The sequence below is a fragment of the Myotis nattereri genome (genome assembly GCF_964212035.1).
Source record: "Myotis nattereri genome assembly, chromosome: 2".
NCBI classification, from domain to species: Eukaryota; Metazoa; Chordata; class Mammalia; order Chiroptera; family Vespertilionidae; genus Myotis; species Myotis nattereri.
In genome coordinates this window covers 76,605,147-76,628,379 of record NC_138076.1, presented here as the reverse complement: position 1 = coordinate 76,628,379, position 23,233 = coordinate 76,605,147, and the positions used below count along the sequence as shown (strand labels likewise).

Below are 23,233 nucleotides of genomic sequence, written 5' to 3'. Positions count from 1 at the left end.
CCATGCCCAACCCACTGCGCCATACTGACCAGGACCTGAGAGTAATTCTTTATGTTTTACCTTTCTCTATTACTTTACACTTACTTGACATTCGGGGGCAGTAACCTGCCTTTCCTGGTTTCTATATCAATATTCTTGGAGTCATTTTCTTTCATTTTGTCCCATCTCTGTCCCTCTCAATCCATGTTAGCAGTGTTTCTGTTAGTATAAAATTCTTAATAATTTTGTCTTCTGTGGACATTCAGGGAATCCACACCATTAGTCAAGAGTATCCTCCCCAGATTCTTCCTCAATAACCCCATTTGGAATCCTGACTTTTCCTGAGCTGGTGGTTGGGTTCTAAGTCGAATGTCTAATCATTAGAGCAAATGACTGTCCAGCCACACCGTTGTCCTTGTTTCCAGAGCATGATTACTGGATAGACAGAAAAATTTCCCAACTAAGTGCTGGTTTCTTTTTGCTTAACGGTTCATTCCTCAATTAATCTCTTTTATCTCACATTTTACTGTAACCAACAAAGAGAAACCCGGCAGCACATATCACTATTTTCTTGGAAATTTCTTCAGCTAAATAGTCAGGTTCATTACTGATAAGTTCTACTTCCTGTCCAACAATTCATTTGGCCAGGTTTCCTGCCACTTTATAACAAGGATTGCCTTTCAGTGTCCATTAGCGTTTCCGTCTGTGACCTCAGGAGAATCACCTTTAACATTCACATTTCTATCTACTTTCTGTTCATGATAATACAGCCATAAATTTATTCTCTAAGACGATAGACACTTTTCTCTACAGCTATTATTCTTTCTGAAATACCAGCTAAATCACCTTTAATGTCCATATTTTTAATAGTCTACTCAAGGCAATCAAGGCTTTTAAAAATCATGCATTTCAAAACTCTTCCAGCTTATTCCCATTAGCCAATTCAAAAGTCACTGCCATAGTCTTAGTTAGGTGTATGTTGTCATAGCACCTCACTTCCCTTCCGGGTACCAAAATCAGTATTGGTTTCTTAGGACTGCCAGAGTAAAAAAACAACAACAAAAACAAACCATAAACTGGGATGGTGGCTTAAAGGAATAGAAATTTATTCTCTCCCAGTTCTGAAGACCAGAAATACAAGATCGAGGTATCAGCAGGGCCATGGTCTCTGATGGCTCCAGGGGAGAATTCTCCCTTGTCCCCAGCCAGCAAGTCTAGACAAAGGCTCCAATCTCTACTTTTATCACCATGTGGCGTGCTCCCGGTGGAACTCTTTCTCCCAGTTTACTCTTTTTGTAATGACACCAGCTTTTGGATCGGGACCCATTCTAATCCAATATGACATCATCTTAAGTAATTACATCTGCAAGGACCCTCTTTTCAAATAAGATCATATTCTTTTATTAAAGGGGATGTGACTACTGGGGGAGATAATATACAACCCAGTGCTCAGCCTACACTGTTTTTCTATTTATTCTATAACTTGGATGGGATATACTTTATCTGAATAAAGTGGTCCTATGCCTTATCTGACTCTGGTTATATTATCTAATATGTGTGTGTATGTGTGTGTGTGTGTGTGTGTGTATACATATATATGGCATATTTTGAATACATCTAAAATATTTTAGATATTCATTTCTAAATTTGGATTATTATCAAGAGAATGTAGAGTGCCTTTGCATTGTAAAATATCAGTGGATAGAAAATATTCAATTTCTGGTAGGACTGAAAATTTAAGAGTATCGTGTCAACTGCAAAAAAAGACAAGTAAGTTTGTTAAAAAAAAAAAAAGCAGGTTGTAGACTATAAAGTATTCCTCATATGTCTTTGGCAAGAACTAAATTATCTCCTCTGAATTTTGAATTAAGCATAGTAACAAGGTAATTTACATATTAGTTATTTTCTTTCCCCTAAACAAATATTCTGGATATCCTCTACTCTCTTTACAATGTTAAATATCACAACAGGCATCATTTAAACATGTGCATGAGGCAGACTTATTTTCAGGTGTTTCCATCTGTTGTGGGAATATACTTTAAGAACAGGCGAGAAACGTACACAAATTAAACAAGAAGCCAGGGGATAACAGAAAAATAATGAAAGGAACATCTGTAGGCCAACAATGTGGAAAAAATGTTTGAGCTCCTGTTATTAACTACTCAACCTGTTTTACATTGGAATCCTGCATAATTACATTTCAGGGGAGGAGCAAACAGCAGATGTTGAATAAGGTTGAAAATAAGAAAGTGAGAATATTTAAAATAAAGAGCTACTTTTGCTCACTGACAGACATTTCTTGAAAGCATTTAGACAGTAATCAATTTCATATATTCACTACACATATAAATAAGATTAATGCAAACAAAATGTTCTCTTCTTCTAAGTCTAAGGAATTGATCAATTATACATATCAACAATGCACCTAAGTTACGTGGTCATAAAAAGCAAAACAAAAAATATAATATTTCCTTACTTTTATATTGTATCAATGTTTTTCTTTTGGTAAAAATACAGTAGAAATTGTTACAAAATACATATTTTCTCATTACTAAAGTCAATACATTTTTAAAAATTGAAGGTTTCTATGTGATTGACTAAATAATTAAATTATAAATAGTCTGTTGTTTCAAGTTCCAGACAATATACGTTTTGTAAGTAAATTAAGATGTAATAAATGTTTTTATTAAAGTCTTGCTTTCTAGGGAAATTAAAAAATAGGCAGTTTACAACTTTAATATTGCTGGCCTCCTTGTTTACATCTACCCACTATTGCTGAAAAGTTTTTATTTTATTTAGGATAAATGAATCAATCATCATCACTAAAGTATTTTTCCCATCAACCTATGCATTAATGTTACTTTGTACTGTTTCTATCTCATCTAAACTGAAATTATCCAAAACAGTAATTTTCTTCCAATAAGAATAAGTCATCTATTTGGGGAAATGCCAAATGACCTTATTTTTTTTAGGAATTAGTCAGTCTAAAGAATTTTAAAAGATAATTGGAAATCAATAAAATATTCATGATTCAATTGGCCCTTTTTTCCCACTTGGTTTTTCTATTTGTTAACTAAAAATATTTTATTTTTCAAGCATTCCCGACTTTGCTTTCCTTTGCTATCCTCACCCTACACACCATCACAAGTAGACTTCAGTCTGTTGATCTGCTTCCTACAGGTGAGCAATTTCTTCATCTGTCAGCTTTTTTCTCTGTGATCTGAATTTTACTTGTTAGATGATGGCACTCATAAGTGTATGTGCACACAAAAAATGGCTTTCTCTATATATAGCCATGCAGAACTTGTAGACTTTATTTTTTAAAAGAAAATATAATTAAGAAATTTAGTCTACTATACCTGCTTTGGTACTATTAATATTTCAGGAAAAGCTGTGTAGTGTTAGGAGTTGAAAAGAGAATCTAAACATTTACATAGAGGCTTTTCAAGTTTATTATTCTTAAAGTAGTTTTAAGTGTCTCAATTTTCAATTATTCAATATGAAAAATCTTTCACTCATAACAATTTCACTTTGGAAACAGTGCAGGAAATGCTAAAGAAAAAATGGATGGAATGAAAAGTTGGCTGGTACAGGAAAGGGTTTTGATTTTTTTTTTGGAGGGGGCGGCTGTTAGTTGTGGGTAAAGAGCAGCCTGCTTCACTGTTACAACCAGAATAACTGTGTTTCACCTGACAAACTGGGTCCCCAAATTCTTCTTTTATTTTTAATAGGCAATTACACTCCATATTAGACAAGTGTTGTTTTGTGGAAATATATTAAAGGCTTTTTTGCACATTACTTTGTAAAATCCTTCCACACCACCTTAATATAGATTCCTAAAGGCAGGGCAGAATGAAAGTCATATGAGTTGTAATAGTTAATGAAGCTCAATATTAAAAATTCCCGAGCCCAATACATGTCGCCAATATATTTTAATCTCTAAGTATGCTCTGGATGTGACAGATACTCTGAGAAAACACATTGAAATTTGAAATAACTGGATGGATTAAGTGAAAGGGAGGATGGAGTATCTTTCTCAGGTGAAATTTTAGCTCACCACATGATTTCCTGTATCTGGAGACTCTATAGTCCAAGTCTTTGAGTCATTGGAATGCTTTAGAGAGATTTGTTTGGTTCCTCAGTAGTTTAATCCCTACCTAAGAGAAGCAAGCCTGTTGAGAAAACCGGTATATCTGGTTGGTGCTGTTCTTGAAATATATGCATGTATGTTATAGCAATCTAACAATCACAGTTATAAATATCTGTGTGGCTTTATTCATGCCAGAATAAAGGGAAAAGCTTGCCTTATTTTCTGTCTGGAAATGAATGGAAATTGAGGAGAAAATATAAGCAAAATTATTTCATAACATTAGAGTTGGAAAAGTTATACTTGTTAATATTTTTTTGGGTGATATAGAAAGTTTAACATGTATGCACACACGCACATACACACACACACATGCAACGACATAAAATATTCCTGCTACCTAACTTAAATAGTTGTGAGTTCACTTTCAGGAAATTATAATCACTTGGGAAAAGGGGTTATTTTCTAATTTTGTAGAAATTTAATTCAAGGATAACAACAAAGCATTTTAGAGCAACATTTCTTTTCAATATTTTATGTGCTTCTGAAAATCTTTCTCTCTGATACCCATTTTCTTATAATGTACATGTGTATGCTCCCTGGTGCATGTATATGTCTGTGCATGTGCACACCATGACCATCTACCAACCTAAAACACAAAGCTATCGGAGAGTTGTAACTGAACCTCAGGAACTAGAAGCTGTCGTTAGAGGTTTAGGCCTTTATTTTTATATCTACAAAATGGTTCTAGAATAATTTTGTTTTTAGGCAAAGCTCCTTCCACTCATTTCCATCTAGTATAGGGATGTATTTTGTCATGCGGTTATGGACATAAGGATATGCATGCTTGGTTTTTAGTTTCATTTCTTTGTTGATAGTTAACTAACATATTGGAAGTTATCATATTTATTTTCAAAGTATCAAGATAGTGAATCTTGTGAATATTTTTCATTAACATATATGTTATGATGAAACTCTTAAATTTAGAACTCAATTATCAGAGCTTTCTCAATGTAATTTTTGTATATATATGTATTTGACTATTTTACTAGAATTATTATATATAATATAATAATTTTATATGTATGTTATAAACTAATCAAAATAACTATATCTTTTTGTTTAAATCACTACTATCTCCCAAATATATGGTTTATATGGATATAATACTATGCTTATGGATAATATGTAGGTCAATGAGTTAAATATGTTAAATAGTATACTTTTAAAATAAAAAACCAATCTTATAACACATAATTTATATTTGTAATTTTTATACAAAATGATGCGCAGATATATGTATTTTTAATAATAAAACAACTATACCCAATAGATTGGAAGTTTCTATTTTCTAAGTAGTTCTATATTAATGATTCTTCCATTTTGTAATAATGCTTACCAAAATGACCATGTTTACAATAATAATTAGCTAGATAATTTTCTGTTGTGATTATGTACATTTTTATTTATTCAGTGAAAAAACATTAAGCAAATAAACATTAACAAGTATATGCATTTGTTAATCCTCACCTGAGGATATTTTTTCCATTAATTTTTAGAGAGAGTGGAAGGGAAGGGGAGAGACTAAGAGAGACACATTGATTGGTTGCCTCCTGCATGACTAGGGCAGGGGATAGAGCCTGCAAGCAAGGTATGTGCCCTTGACTATACTCAAACTTGGTATCTTTCAGTTCGCGGGCTGATGCTCTATCCACTGAGTAAAACCGGCTAGGGCAAAATATGTGTATATATTTTAATTTGTCAAATCACATAGTAAATTTTTATTCTATTTCTAGGTAGACCCTGGATTTAATAGTAGATAATTTTAGATCAAGGCATACACTCAACTGAACCTGAAAAATTAAAATAAATCACTTATAATTGAAGGTTAGAGTGCGACTTGCTCTTGCTCAAATTTAAATTGTTTTCCCCTTTGCGCAGACACTGTGATGCCAGCTATGTAAAAGGTTATACATTCTCCAATTGACTTAAATCCTTCAACGTTCTAAAGGCAAGAGAGAGTTCAGTCAGAAAAGCACTGCCATTTTCCTAAAGATTACAGAGAGATTTGCTGTAAAGGAAAGTGTACAAATTTGACTTGTTAGAATTTAAATTTATTTATTTTTCTTATATGGTAGAATTGCCTGAAGAATTTATTTGGACCAGATTATGGAGGGCTTCGTACACCCAACTGAGCAGTTCAGATTATAACCCTTTGCAGCAATGGCAAAGGAAATTGTTAAGCAGCTACTCAAAAATAAGTTTGGCAGTACAAAGCATCACTTCTTTCTGAGACTGAGCATGCAAGTTTTTAAATGGAAGTACTCAACTATACCATGCCAGAGTTTAAAAAGACTGTCTCAATGAATTTTCCCTCGGATGTCAATATGAATTTCCTCCAGATTAGATTTAGATTATAAGTGAGAAAATAAAATTAGTTCTTCTATGCTTATATTCCCCCCCCCCCTGTTATTATTACTCATGAGCAATACATTTCACTTTTATTGTCTGCTCATTTTCTGGGAGTGGTCAATGATCAATTCTGTCATGAAAGTACACTCTAAAGTTAGAAAGTATTCAAAGCACCACTGTAGACACCTTTTGATCTTCATGCGGCATTATGTATGGGTGGGCTTTCATATCTTTTAAAAACACATTTTTATATTTGCTCTGATTTAAGGATGGCCTTGTCCAATTGCTTTGCAACCCTTGGTTTGATTACAGACCAGGGTGATCCAGAGGGCCAATTTCCTATTTTTCTATATGTGTTTCCTGACCTCTTTTCCCCATTTCTTCATTGCTTCTGTGTGTTTTAATGATTACAAATTATTAAAGCTGTTACTAGAAAAATGGTTTGCCATTGCCAGTAAAACCCATTACAAGAAACACTTCTGTGTATTTACTCTAGAACATGGATATTGAGTGTATTGATTTTGTTCAAATTTTCATTATTGGGATGACCCAATCATACAGGATAAAAAATAGCTTTCAATAAACTTACAGCACACTAAAGGTAATGGCATAATGGTTTTAGAGAAGTAATTTCCAGAACAGGCTTATTTAAAATGTCAGTTATCTTTCCTACTCTTTATATATTTTAAAACTATCTATAATAATAATAATAATAATAATAATAATAGCAATAATAGTGGCAGTATTAGCAGCTTAGTGGTAGGAGTTGTTTTAGTAAAATCAGGGCCAAATTGCCTGTATTTTATTCTAAAGTTATTTTTGGGACACTATCAATTTTAATAGTTCTATAGGAAAAAACTTCACTTCACAAGAGGCATTTTTTGGTGAAAATATATATTACCCATCAGTGTGTGTGTGTGCATACACATTGAAGACATTTAACTTCAGTTTATTTTTAATTGTAATATAAGTAATTTTTGTAGGAATCATTTATGGAGAGGCATAGTTTCATATATGTTTCCCACTTCTTTAACTCTTAAAATAAAATGTATTCTGTATTATTTCTCTCTTTAAATATGTTATATATGTGTATATAATTGATCTGAAAAAACACACCCATCTGTTAATTTGGAACCATGTCCATAAGATAACTTCATTAAAACTTTAGGTCTGTTTCTAGAGTGGAGTTCTATAAATTTAATGAATAACTTTTGGAGATTAGAATGTCATTAAACTATAAAAATGTTAGAATCTTTTTAAAAAACCTATCTTCTGGGATTCCCAAATCCTATTGGTTACTAAATAATAAGCAGGGAAGGATTAGTTGCATCTGAATGAACTTTTTTCTGAGAATACAAAAAATGATACCTGATTCTGTTTACTTGTCTCTAGCAATTGAAAACAAACAAGTGCTAGAAACAAGATGAACGAGGGGATTTAACCTGGTAAATAGAGGTACATTCTAGTAGAAATCAGATAGCAGGTTTGAGAGAAAGTCACTAAGCCTACCTTCCTTGCTTCTTACACAGACTTTGGCTTCATAGGCATGTTTTCACTGACCTTCCTTACAGGATTGCCACTTCGCTAGGACGATAACTTGAATTTTAGATATATTCATCCATGTCATCAAAAATGGTGTCATTATCAGAGATAGGGTGAGCTTTCACAGGCAATAAAAGCATAAGGAAAATGTCCTCTCTGAAGATGAAGAATAGTGGCATATTTAAATAGTCTTGGATCTGAAATTCACAGTGTGAAGTTGCTAGAATTTTAAATTTGTCCTTGTAAACCAAACAGCTTTTACTAACTATTTCATGCCAGAGCATAGGTTTCTCACTGCATCTAAATCAGGTTCTTTTGGAAGCTGCATTAACCCTTTCAAGACTTTAAAATTACAAGATTTTTAAATTAATTCATATGTTGATGATAGCTGCCAGATAAATATAAGATACAAAGGCAGCTAACAAAAACAAGAGGTAAAATGACACATTTGACATGACAATGCAGTAGAATCAAAACAAGATAAAAAGAAAAATCTAGGAGAGAAGAAACACACTTATAGCTGCTGAGGTAGTTTTTCAAAGTACTCACTGGTTTCCATAATTTAACATTATAAAGAGGTGATTTTTAAAATAAAAGCTTTAATTTTAATAATAGTGTTATTGATTTAAGAAATTTCCTAAGGGGAAAATACTCTGACCTCCATGTTTTAGGGCGATATATGACAGGCAGGATTGATTGTTTTTAAAATGGTACCCTCAATAATAAATAAAGAACTTTGGATTTTTATATAAACAGGTATTTAACAGACAGATCTGATGTGTCAATTGTTGTGTCAATTGTAACTGTATGTGTCAATTGTAACTGACATTACAACCTCATATGAATGGATTTGAAATGAGTCACTTGCATGGGGTAGTCACTTCTATTATAGATTGCCAATAATATTTTATACCTTTTTAAATTAATGTGTTTTAGTATATCAATTGCAATACTTTCTTCAAATTCAGAAAAGTGAATTTTTCATTCTGTGTAATCAAGGGATTGAACATGAAATAACATACATGGTGTCAGTGTCTAAACCTCAAGAGTTATAAAGATCTCAGTGAGAGGCAAAGAGACTAAAAAATACTAAGAGTTAGGGAGGAATGCAAAAATATATAACTCAATGGGAAAATTATCCAGAATCAACTTTGAAGAGTTTCACAGATTCAACATTTACATTATCTGTGGTCATTCTCTGGCCCTTTTAAGAGTATTTATTATCTCTCTCTCCTAGGAACCTAAAAGGATTTTCTTTCTCAGATTTTCCCTCTTCAAGGTTTCTGAAGAAATTCTTTAATATTTAAGACATGTGATCATAATCATTCTTATGCTTGTTTAACAATAATAAACTAGAGGAAGAGGCAGGAAGGCTACATTAGACGTAGGAAGGAGATATCTTTTTCCAATACAGAATTATAAAATGCAAGATTTATACTGTTAATATAAAATGCCAGTTGAATGAACATACATTAAAGCTTTCTGTAGTTTAGGAAAAGTTGATGAAATGAGAGCAGTATGGGGTGGCATTGGGGTCAGAATGACTAAGCCAGTGAATCATGCCAGGGCCTACTGTGCTCTGTTGGGGATATCCTTGTTTGGCACCAAAACTCTAGATATCTCTATTTACAAATAATGCAGATTTGAATACTACTCGCCCTTGGCTCATCCCAGGTTTGTATGTTCGTAAATGTTGTCCAGTACCTTTGCAATCAAGTACCAAGATGTTTCAAGAATTTTCTGAGGCAGGTAATAAATTGCTCAAATACCTGTATTAGTGTTCCATTGTCTGCTACATTAAATTTGTTCATTTAGTTAGAGTTTTTATATTCTCTTGTAAATGCTAGCCAGTTTCCCCTATGCTACTATTTTATTTTTTTGGCATTGCAACGTATGTCCTTTGGCTTATAAAGCTGGTTTCTTATTACCCTGAGAGATGCATACTTCTGTGTGGCAAGTGTTTCACCTTCTAATCCTTTCACCTGGATCACCCTCTGCCTGCTCTCCACTGTCTGTTGAAACTCTGATCATTCTTTGAATTACAATCAAACACCACTTCTTGTACAAAGCCTTTCATAATATTACAGGCAACTTTTATCTGTGTTTTTGCTGTGATCAAATATAATTTATCATGAGTTATTTCCCCTATGATGGTTTCAAAGCTTTTTATTCTAGTTTCCAATCAAAGTGTAAACTCCTTGGTGAAGAGGTATAATCAGAGACTGCAGGATTTAATTATATATATATATATATATATATATATATATATATATATATATATATATATTGATTTCAGAGAGAGAAAGGGAGAGAGAGAGAGAGAGAGAGAGAGAGAGAGAGAGAGAGAGAGAGACACAGCAATGATGAGAGGGAATCATTGATTGGCTGCCTCTTGCACGACCCCCACTGGGATCAAGCCTGCAACCTGGTACCCCAACCGAAATCAAACTGAGACCTCCTGTTGCATAGGTTAACACTCAACCACTGAGCTATACCGGCCAGGCGAGACTGGAGGATTTTAGAGGTGAATAGACTTAGGTTCATTTACCGCAAACCTTTATTTGACATAACACCTATTCTACTATATTCTGTTCACGATACCTTTCCTTGAAAACTGCATTATGGATGATTGAGTATAACTTCTTTAAACTAACTGCTGAACTACACACATCTAACGTCCCCACTGAATTTGAGCTGTCTTTACTCTGTGCAGGCATTTGAGCTGTATTTTTTCCCCCGGAGAGGCTCTTTCAGAGTTTTTTTTCTCAAAAACAAAACAAAACAAAACAAAACAAAACAAAAACTTGCTCCATGAGAATAGTATTGAGCTTCAGAGCCAGTTCTCCTCGGGGTACCTGTTAAGAAAGAGATGGCCTCATTTACTGGGCCTGCACTTCCAAGCATCTGCTGCTGCCCCAGGTGGTGGCGGCAACTACAGTATGAGATGGGGGAGGCAGGCAGCTGAATTTTGAACGCTAATCTCAGAGCTGTGTGCTATGGGACATACTTACTATGTTTGGGCCATAGATTCCCTATGCATGGTTTACATTCTCTCTCTCTCTCTCTCTCTCTCTCTCTCTCTCTCTCTCTCTCTCTCTCTCTCCTCTCTCTGTTCATAAATGCCTATCTATATCTATATCTATATCCATATCTATATATCTATATATAGATATATATAGTTTGTGTGTGTGTGTGTGTGTGTGTGTGTGTGTATATATATATATGTTTCTGCTGCTGTCACATCAAATTTCTTTTTATCATTTTGCTTTTATTCCTTAACATAAGTTTCCATTGAACTTAAGTTTTCTTTATCTCAGAGTATTATCTTCATGATATCAATACAAATGCCAAAAAGTTCACTCGGGTAGACATGTTGTTACGTCCAAAGCGTTCCAAACACTGAGAACCACGCCTGAAGGGGTACAGCTGGGCTCCATAGTGAGTGCAAACGTGCCGATCCCCCAAATACGCAGCTGCAGCGGGATTTGGGTGAACATGACACAGGCCAGTGGTTTCGGGTGTCTGAATGCAGCCCTGGCGATACATCCAGAAGCATTGTGTGATGCAGGTGCATGCTAGAGGATTAGCACTTCAGCGCTGCGCTGTTTGCCTATTGATAGTGTTATAATAACTTCCTCTTCAACATGGGCTCTCTACCTATCAAAAGCAGATAGAATGGCATTTCACGACCGAGGTAAAATCGGGAAGCCAGATTTGTAGTGCACCCACCTGAAAATACATGTTTGTCTCACAGCATTTTTGTTGTGTACTCTGTTTCTAAATTCTGACTTTTTATGGACAATTATTGGGAAAATTATATTTCTGCAGACTTAGTGTTTCATCATTATATCACTGGTGGTGGGAGCAGGCATCCTCATACAATGACAAATGAGCATATTGCAATAAATGCATGATTCCCCTCACATTAGGAAATAAAGGAAGCAAAAAGACGTCCCCCATCTGTGTATTTGTGAACCAGTTTCTTGATTAGTAAAACAACATAGATCCCTGAGCACAAGTAAGAAACACAGGAAATACAATGCAGTAGATGAAATACTACTTAGCTAAAAAAATGTGATTGGTCCTCAGATGTGACTTTTTTCCTTATGATTCCTTCCCTTCATAAGGTACTACACCAAAGTTATTAAAATTGTGCTAATATTAAGGCTGGCAGGCATGTGAACACTAGCAGGAAAAAAGGTGTGTGATAAAATTGTAATGTTAGGGTACTCACTTCTTTTTATTCTGATACAGTGGGGAAAAGTTTTGAGAAACGTTCTGACTGTCTCTGGAAATATTGAAAGTGAAATTCTTACCCCTCTTAGAGTCAGATGGAGTGAAGTCAGGTTTATTTTTAACTAATATGCTAGTAAATGGGACATAGAAGTCACAAATGGAAACGATTTGAATGAGTCTAGATTGGAAAGGTGCTATTTTAATGGAATGACTCGCCCTATTATAACAAGGGTGAGGGGCTCATAGGATGGCAAAGGGTAGTAAGTAAATTAAACAGCATCACCAAAAAAGGGGAGAACTGTTGGTTGCAAAAGTGTCAGTTCACAGGATGTTGCAAATTATATCAACTTACTGAGACATTCACTAGAGCTTTGTTGGACTGTATTCTGATGAGATCTCTATTTTAGTATTGATGTTTTCTCTCTGATATGTTAGGATATATTTGGGTAAATCACAATTTGTTGTGTTTATAGGGAAGTATGTGTGTGCATGTGTGACGTTGTGTGGTGTGTGTGTGTGTGTGTGTGTGTGTGTGCTGAAGAAGAAAAAGGCAATAAAAACAAACTGCTGTTACACCATTAGAACCTTTTAGTAGGAAAAGTAGTATAAATGAACTGCCAGTCTGCGTTCTGGGCTCGTCTGTCTGAGGGTAGATAATCTGCGATGGGTGCCTCGTTTACTTTCTGTAGAGTTAACCTCCAGAACACTTGTTTCAGCCATAAGTGGAGATGTTTTCTGCTGCCTGCTTTTCTAGACAGCTACTTAGGTGTTATGAAAGCTTATGTTGGTGAAAAAAGAAAACTTGAAATAAAAAAGAAAAACGAGAGCAAATAAAAAACGGACTTCCATTTATAGAGTTGTCTACTTGGAAACAATGGCAATTTTAAGATGCTGCTAGAAACATTAACAACCACAACAACACTAATAGAGGAGCATAATTCCTATGTAAAGCAGAAATAAAGCCATTTTGTTAACAGCAATTAAGCAGAGAAAACTCTCAGATGTCCTTCGGCCCTGGCCACAGCACTTTAGAGCTTGCTCATTCATGCCCTGACTTATAGGTTCTGGTTTTCACATTTCTAAGACACAATTATTTCCTCATTATAAAAATTAAATCAGATGCATATCTGAAGTTCTAATTATAGAAACTATATGTGTGTTTTCAGATGTACAAATGTGTGGGCTCCTGAGGCAGAAAGCAAGTTTGAAATTAAGCAGAGGAAATCCTTTTTATGTTTTCTAATATTTCCCTAAGTGGTAACAAATTAGTTGCCAAGTATCTCTCTTTGGGTGGTGTGGTTTAGTGTTCCCAAGACTGGGAAAATAAACTTAACTTCTGATTTGTGGTGAATTATCGCCTGAGAATGAGACAGATTAGAATAAAGATGTAGATTTACTCTGAAGTAAGAAATTTCATGGACTGGTTTCTGGAAATTTCTCCTTTGCAATGAACACCACTGAGTCATAACATGCAAGGAGTATTACCCGTTGTTGAAATGGCCATGCATTCCTAAAGATATGGTGATTTTACAACGTTAAAATCACACTGTAAGCATTAAACATGGTGTCCTTTATGGAAGATTGCTAAAATCCAATAATTCAAGAGCAGATCATTTGATGTATTGCCTAAATATTTTTCCTTACATACACATAACTTCTTCAATGACAGTTATTTTGAAGATATATTTGGTACAACATGATTCCTTACCTATCATCTCTAAGATTAAGTTATTAAACTGCTTAATCTACATTAAAAAGAGAGTGCTTGCAGCCCTCCTGGTGTGGCTCAGTGGCTGAGCATTGACCCATGGGCCAAGAGGTCACTGGTTCGGATCCTAGTCTGGGCACATGCCAGGGTTGCAGTCTCGATCCCCAGTAGAAGGTGTTCTGGAAGCAGCCAGTTGATGTTTCTCTCTCATTGATATTTCTATCTCTCTAGCCCTCTCCCTTTCTTTATCTGTAAAAAAAAAAATCACAAAAAAACATACTTTAAAAAAAGAGAGCTTTCAGATATGTCAGCCAATGTGAATATGCATATTTCAGACATCTTTATGTCTAAATCAATTTGCATTGTATAAAATTCTAAAATCAGAAGTAGTCAAGTTGTTGGGCCAATGATAGATTTTAGATAAAAAGAGTTATACATATACATTCATTCATTATATATGTGATGCTTTATATATAAATATTTATATTTTATATAGAGAGAGTATCCAAAAATGTAAACACACACTTTTAATAGTTATAAAGGCAGTGTTTATCAACATGTATTTCATTTTCAAAATTGAGCTATCAGCTGTTAAAGTGCATATACGTTTTTTGGGACACCATATATTTATGTTATCACTCATATTATAAATATAAAACATTCTTGTATGTTGTAATGATTCACCTGTACATTGCTTATGGCAATTATTGATAGTTAATTTTCAGAAATGCATTAGTTATGTATTTGAGTTTTCAAATTTTATCAGGACTATATCTATCCTGTGAAAAGGTCAATTTTCTCACACACACAAATAAAGATGTGTGTGTGTGTGTGTGTGTGTGTGTGATTTATGGTATAGAATGAACTGCAATACTGTAGTCATTTGATTGACTTTATATCATTTGAAAAAAATCTTATAAATTAAGATGCAAAATTGAACTATTTAGGATGACAGTATTTAGATCCCTCCCTAAGGGAGCTTGTGCAATAGTCAAATGGGGCTATATGACTACAGAAAATGATTCTTAATGCTAAATAAGTATTCCAATTTATCTGATAGTCACATGATTCTTCAGACAATCATACATTTTAAAAATTAGAAATTGGAAACTTTTTCTATAGGCAGAACTGTCCAGATTTTTAGCTGTTGGACTTCAGAATTGCTTTGTCTTTGCAATATAAACATGCTTATTTCTCAATTTTTCTCATATGCATACCATTTGGATTAGTCCATTTTTCTGGTTGAGGGTGAATTCTGTTGAAGAGAAATCATGTTAAATTGAGTAAAGGATTAAAATAAAGGTAAATAATTCCCTTATAGTCTCAGATTGCTCCAGAAGACAAAAGTAAATCTTGGATCAATTATTTTTGCTTTGATTTCTTCTGCCCAGTGCCTCTAAAATTGTTTTCTGATACAAATATTTGTTTTTGGTTACACTCACTTATGCAAATAGGGGCAGTCTTTTATAATTTGCTTTAAAAAAAATCCTATAGCTTCTAATTCAATATATCTATTCTGGGATCCATTTTCTCTAAGGTGCAGAAGTTTACCTACATTTATAGTTTTAAGGCTTGAGAAAACACTCAACACAGTATTATTCGTTATTATACACAGGTTATTGAGGGGATTTTGCAAATATATAACAAAAGATACACATGGCAGAAATCCTCCTAATGCAACTCCCTTTCTTTAAAACGTTTCCCCCTCCTCTACCCTCTCTGCTTCCCTCCTCTGCCTCTCACCCTTCACTTAGCTTCTCTTCTTCCCTTTTTCTTTCGTTTTTTCTTTTTGGTCTAGCTAATCATGCATTATGTGTCTCTTTTCTGTACCAACCTATTTATCTTTTTATTGATGTTATTTCAAAAATAATTTTACTATCATAAATTCTTATTTGACCCCTGCAGTTATTGTTTACTTTATGCTCATACTTTCTGCTGTTAGTACAAAAGTGTCTGTTCTATTTTCTTCACTGTCTGTGAACTGCTGCCATCAAAATTGCAGCCTAATCACAAGGTGAACAGCTTATAATGTATCACAATCAATACTCAAAATTTGCTCCCTAGGATGTGACATGAAGGAGTCAAGTAAAAAGCTGCAGATTTTCAGCAGTAAAGTGCAAACAATCATTTTATGTTGAAAATCAAGGTCGATTTTCACTTTCATATATCTGCATTATTCTATCACTTTCACTCTCTTTTTAAATTCATATTGAATTTATTCAGTGTTAGGCTATCCAAATAGCTGAAATTGAAGGCCAGTCACAATTGGAATATAAAACTATGTTATTATGTTTCAAAGAAAGTGTATGGATTGCAAATGAATTTTTAAAAAAATTTGACTCTAAAAGATTCAAAGGTATCACCAAGTGAAATAGGTAGTAAAGTGTTCTACTGTATTTTTGGAGGACAAAATTGGTTGAATGAAATAATACCTTTTTTTCCTAACACTTACTGGCACATATATGGAAGTATTATTTATGATTCCCATTCAGAATAGGTAAAGAAAATAGATACCAGATATTAAACTTTTCAGGATATTTTTTTCTATAAAATTTCTTTTGTAATTTAAATCTATACAGGAAGGCATTTTAGAAAATGTTATGTTTCTGGATCCTTCTGCTTCTCTTTGTGTTCATCTGTCCAACAATTTCATGTCAGATAATATTTGAGTCTCTGGGTGAAAGATCAGTTGGAAACTGCATTTCAACATACTTACCTGCATTACATACTAAACTTATTTAATTTGCTCACAGGTAAATATATTTTTAAAAAAATATGACAAAACATGAAATACCTAAATACGTTTCAAATGTTTCAAGTGTTAATGATACATGCTAAGTACTGCCACAGTATTTTGTTCTGTCATGACAGTATTTAGATAAGTTTAAAAAATGTTTATGTCATAGGAAATTATTTCATCTTAAAATCTTCTGAGATAAATCAAGTTGTATTGTATATATTTTTTTCTTTTTTGGAGAGGGAATTATTTATATGTTTTAAATATGAATTCAGATTTTATTTATGGCTTTGAAAAGTAACTGTATAAATTTATCTATGCTATTAAATTTGCTTCTCCGTATTTTAAATATCTTTCATGTGGACAGTTTTCTCCTTGCACATGACACTATAAATTTGTCGAGATCCTCACGCGTCAATTTAGTGACAACCCCAAGGGTTCTTAAATGGGTAGGGAATTCTATTCCCATCACACAGAGGTAAATTGTAAATATCCTCTCCTAAAAAAAGTTTCTGATTTAAAGGATCATTAAACATTAAGGGGAATAGCTATTTTAGATGAAAAGGACAACTAGGCAGAGGAAGTTCAAAGTTATAGTTTAAAATATTGGGGTCATGGAAGTATGCAGCTGTTCTCATAATGAAGAAATTTTCTTTCATGTTTTCCTTTTCAGCATCTTTGAAATAAAGGTCATTAAAAAGGCTTTACTTAGATTATCTATATTTCTATGAAAAAAAGAGAGAAGCAAAAATTCTCCCAGAAAGCACTATCATTCAGAATAGAAAATCATGATTTGTCATTCACTCTTTACTATATCTGTTGACTAAAACCATTTTCACCTACTAACACCAAAAACAAAAATCTAAAGTGAAAAAAAAAACTGATTATATGATCCATACCCGTATCTAATAAAATAGAAATGTGCACTTTTTGACAAGCTTATTCATAACACATTCTGATAAAAATTTCCATTTGCTACTCTCAGCAGGAAAAATAGGCTTTTAAAGGAAACCTTTTATTTTATGCTGTCACCAAAATAACAATTACAAGGAAAATAGGGATAAAACATTTAAAAATAAGCTTAGGACTTGTTATAGAAGTCTGCAATCCAGTTTTTGCCCTGTTATCTGGTTTGAAAAATTAATCCGAGTAATCCTCTTTGAAGCTCACTGTTTCTAGGATGGGTTACACGGAACAAAGACTAACTGATGTCCCAAGGACATGAGTGTTCAGTGTTGTTCTATTCTACCGAGAATGATTCTCCAATGGCCACTTTTTCTTCTTCCCAGGCTATGGGAATTCATTAATATCTGGAGACTAGACTTAAATAAAACCATTGTCTCAACCAGCAGGTTTATGCAACCATCCTGAAATGTTTTAATTATTGTTTTCTTTTCCTTTTTAATTAAGAGACCAGAGGTCAAGCAGGCCCCCTGAGAGCTGAGCGGAGCCTTGGTAGAAATGTAAAGGCAACTCTAATGATGGGACTTGCTGTTTTTTGTCTTGCAGAACCAGAAGAGTGCATTAATTGCACAGATGAATGCCGAGTGCTTGGTCATTCTGACAGGTGTTGGATGCCACAGTTCCCTGCAGCCAATCAGGCTGAAAACGCAGATTACCGCACAAATCTCTTTGTACCCACAGTTGAAGCGAATGTTGAGACGGAGACTTACGAAACTGTGAATCCCACTGGGAAAAAGACCTTTTGTACATTTGGGAAAGACAAGCGAGAGCACACTATTCTCATTGCCAATGTGAAACCTTATTTAAAAGCCAAACGTGCCCTGAGCCCTCTCCTCCAAGAGGTGCCCTCAGCATCAAGCAGCCCCACCAAGGCATGCATGGAGCCTTGCACCTCAACGAAAGGCTCTCAGGATGGCTGCGAAGCGAAACCAGGAGCCCTGGCCGAAGCGAGCAGCCAGTATTTGCCCACTGACAGTCAGTACCTGTCGCCCAGTAAGCAACCAAGAGACCCTCCCTTCCTGGCTTCCGATCAGATGGCAAGGGTCTTCGCCGACGTCCACTCCAGAGCCAGCCGGGATTCCAGCGAGATGGGGGCCGTTCTCGAGCAGCTTGACCACCCCAACAGGGATCTGGGCAGAGAGTCGGTGGATGCGGAGGAAGTCGTGAGAGAAATTGATAAGCTTTTGCAGGACTGTCGGGGAAATGACCCTGTGGCTGTGAGAAAGTGAGAGGAGGAAATCAAACAACAACAACAACAACAAAAGCATTGGCATTTTCTGATCTCCTCTGTTGATGTAAAAATGATCCCTCCTGGTGACAACCTGGTTTTAGAGGGATGAAGAGACCAATGCTGCTTTAAGGCTTTCCGTGAACATCTGAAGTGCCCACAAGTATGTCCTTTTCACTGCTATTTTTTTTTCAGAGATAACAATGGTTGTGTTTTGACCAAACTTATATTAGGACAGAATTGATGATGCTCAAAGAGGAAAGAAAAATAGAGAAGAAAAAGGAGGAAGAGGAGGCAAGATACCTTTTGACCATCTGTTAGGAGGTATGCGTGGGAGAAGTGAAGTGCTCCTGATCACTGTAAGACTGTCCTCCGTGACTTACGCTGACTCCACTGTTTACCTATAAACCCCGTACAAAGCAGGGTCATAATGTGTGCTCTGTGGTGGATTTTTAGCAGTCATCACAGGCTTCTACTGAAAGTCCTGCAAAGACCTTGCAGTAGTCCGAGCTACACCAAACATGAATACATATTTGTGGTAAGCATTTCTGTACAAAGTTACCTGCCACACATATCAACACAAAGAACATTCCATATCATTAGTTGGAAAAAAAAATTAAAAATACTTGGTCATTTGTAAGGCGCCTCATGTCGTATAAAAGTTAAGTGTAAAAAGATATAGTCCATTTTGTCCTGCTCACACACAGACTGATTCACTTCATTAAAAGAGGAGAAAAATCTGACGTTTTAAAATTTCTCTTTAGCATTTTAGTGTCCTACAAATATATAAATAATGACGGATATATTTTTAATTTGACCTAGAAAGATTCTGAAAAATAGTTACCATTGAGTAATACTATTCAGAGAAAATTAACATGATTAATGTGTTTTACTTATTTGTGGACACTAAAATAGCTCAGGAAAGGGAAAATGTCTTAGACATACACCAATCACATGATCATTTATATGTGCAAATGTAAGAAGATTCAATGTGTTTACATCAAATGACATATTTTTATTGATTTATTGCAGATTCAGTGCATATGAGCCAAATTGTTGAGTGTATAAGAGCTATATTGTGTATTTTATTAAATTAATATATAGTTGTGTTGCAAAAATATTTGGGCTTATATTGTAAATGGCAAGTGTTGCCTCAGTAGCTGTCGAACTCTATGAGTTTTGTTTTTTCCTGCTTCCTTTTCCCCATGGAGTGTGGGAAGCAGTGCCTCAGAGCAAAGTCTCTTGTTTAATGTATAGTCTACCAAGTACTACAGTACATAATCTGTTCAAAATGTGTTTGAGTGAGCCGATGGAGCTATATGAAAGGTCAAAAAATACATCTGTCAGTCATGGTTATGTGCAAGTCCTTGTAGAAGCTTTTATTAAAGTCATGCTAAATCACACGAATGGCATTTGTACCAATACCTGAAATTTCTTCATGTTTTCTCAATAACATACAGTTTCTGCCTCTGTAGATATCATACTGTTGGTTGGTTTTAAAAGTATCTTATGTGGTTCAAGATGTGTGTTCCCATTGATTTCAAAACCATGAAAAATGCTTTAATGCATGTGCGATACCAGCCCTGGTTATTTGCATTGTGTAGTGTTTTTCAAGAGGCCTGGGTCTTAACAGAATGTTTTCCATTTTTCTCAATGTTCTTCTGCCTCTTTTTATTGGTGTCCTTTGAGAAAAATACACCTCCTATTCCTTCATTTGCTTGCACTTTTTTTCTTGTGTCATTTAGCAAGTTTCAAACTTACTTCCATGTGAGGCTAGGAAACCTCAAATTTCAGGAATTGGGAAAAATAAAATTAGCACTTGCAGAAGTAGCAGCAGATGGGAAAATGCCTTGATTGACATTTTCCTTCAGTGTTAAAATTTTTTGGCATTTTACAGCTTCATGACAAACAGCTTCCAGCCCATACCTTAGAAAATGTGGTGCTGAGTTAAATAAAGGCTGTTTGTGCACTGGAGCAGAAAAATGCATTATTTGCAAACTGGTGGAGAATTCTGTGCCTTCTTTTCTGGCCACCAAGCCAGTGTAGAAACAGCATAAATGTCATAAAATTCCTAGATTAACAAAAACAAGAGTGAAAACAAACACTGAACTGAATTAAGTTTTGTAATTTTAAACCTCAATGAATTCAACTGAAAATATTTCCCTCAAATGCTGTCAAGATTTTAGACTGTACCTCCTTTGCAAATTGCTTTGAAAGGAAGAGTGAACAACTCCCATCAGCCTTATTCTCTGGAGAACTGTATTTGGTTCTTAGTAGCAGCCTTTCCAAAGCTCTATTATTGGTTTTTATCATTTGTAAATGTTTAAATTAGAAAAGAAGGGATCTTGTACATGTGAAACCGAATTGACTGTCTATATTTTGGACAATTTATGTATCTGAAATGTGTTGTCTCTGTTATATGATGTTACTTTTTGCCAGGAGACCACAGGTTGATTTAGCTTGATAGCAGACATTTGATGGATTTCCATTTAGTCTTACCAAGTGTTGCTTCTCTCTTACTAGACAGATAGCCACTTAGTAAAATCTAAGGCAGTATGTAAATGACATAAAAAAGAGATTAGGGTTTATTTTTAAAACATTCTTAACTTTGAGTAACCAGTTGTTCAATTTAGTATATGTGTCTGAAGACATTACAATGCTCTAAGACTTTAAGAATTGGTGTGCCAATGTGTGAGGGGTTTCCCTTTCGGCTCTCTGTCACCAGTGATTTACTAGTGTTAGCTGTTTAACACGTTATCTGCATTTAGTAGTGGTTGTTTATTTGCAAGTTGGTGGTAATTCAGCAGTCAGGACTCTAAGATTTTATAACTGAATTGAGGGAATCTTGCTCTTCTTCATGCTGGCAACTACCTTTATCACAGAACTCTGGTGCTCGACTTCCAAGGAAGTCTCTGAGATGCCAAAATCACCCTTTTGGGGAGCAACTTGCTCTAAGAGGTGACACACAATCCAACATCGCTGTTTCAAGGGGTTTCAGCATCATTCAGAATATAAAAAATTAATTCACATCTCCATTTACTAACCCTCAGAAAAACTCCACACATTCAAAATGAATACTTTGATGATACTTTTTCTTTTAGGTTCTTAAATAACTGATGTCAAGCACAGAATAGTAATTTATATGAATTTTCATAAGAAAGTCAAAGTTTTAAAAATTGTTTACTGATGAACTAAAAAAATCAGTAACAAAATCTTTCCATAACATGCTAATGATGAAAGATCTTTTCATCAAAGTTAAAAGTAGTAAGAATCAGTGTTAGTTATAACTATACCAAAGTAAACATTAAAGAGACATTTCACACAATTTCAAACAATGCTTTCATATTATTTCTTAACCTGACATCCAATTGCAGGCAATATACAAAGATTGGCTCACTGCTCTATTAATTAATTGAATTCCTGATTTGGAAATTGACTTGTTTTTTTTTTTTCCTAAATTAGCAGAGATCTTGTAAAATATGACTTCCCTGTAAAAGATCTAGGCACTGCTCGATTTAAAAAATGACACCATAAAAATATGGTCATGTAGTAAGAGAACAGTATGCTTTATTAGAACCAGGTTAAAAACTGTTCATTGCCTAATGGAGTAGAAGTTGCTGAGGTCAACTGGGAAACTGAGGTCTGGGATAATATATGCCCACTCATCATCGTCTAATTATATTATATTATTTTGACAACAGACAGCATTTATTAGAGCATTAATTCAAATGAGAGTTTCGGCTATCAAGATGTGTTTTGAAACATAATTGAATGAGACCTGATTAAAGGCTGACTTTCCTGGCCCCAGTGTTTTGCAGGTTGGCTATTTCCATATATCAACTCCATCACACCATAAGGTTCTTAGCTGCACCAAGTGATTGGTGAACAAAGACAACAACAAAAGCAGCATACATTTTATGGATTTATCTCAATGCTATTATTTAATGGCTGTGTTTATGTGACCTATCTGGAAAATGAGGACTCCGAATAAAAAGCTATTACTAATAGTGGCATTGCATTCCCTTGGATTCATTAACACACAAGTGATGTGTTACACACTGCATGCCCCAGGGACCCTGGTCATAATTAATTTGGAAAGCAACTGTGGCAGCACAACTGTTTATGCTAGTTATTTGTTTGCCAGTAAAATAAGATTTTAAAAATTTTTATGTAACAATAATGTCACTAAGCTCTCTCAGAAATGGGTTAACAGTCATCCAGATTGTTTAGATAAGTTGACTAGTCAAATAATTTCCAGGGATTCATACTATAAAGAAACGTGTGGTTTTTAATATTTAAAACTGGTTTGAGGGTAATTTGGTATAAGATCCTACTACTCCA

General features: G+C 34.6%; 1 protein-coding gene across 3 annotated transcripts in view; it reads left to right on the top strand.

Moving 5' to 3' along the window:
- PCDH17 (protocadherin 17) overlaps window positions 1–20,312 on the top strand; it is a 95,613-nt gene extending 75,301 nt beyond the window's left edge. Inside the window, exons 4-5 of one of the 3 annotated variants that reach the window (XM_081083274.1) lie at window positions 3,076–3,159; window positions 18,211–20,306. In XM_081083274.1, coding sequence (XP_080939400.1) covers window positions 3,076–3,159; window positions 18,211–18,893 — 767 coding nt within the window. In that variant the 3' untranslated portion in view covers window positions 18,894–20,306. Of the gene's footprint in view, window positions 1–3,075; window positions 3,160–18,210 lie in introns of all 3 variants that reach the window. The other 2 variants (XM_081083275.1, XM_081083276.1) reach the window with 2 other exon arrangements.
- Window positions 20,313–23,233: the final 2,921 nt, after the last annotated feature.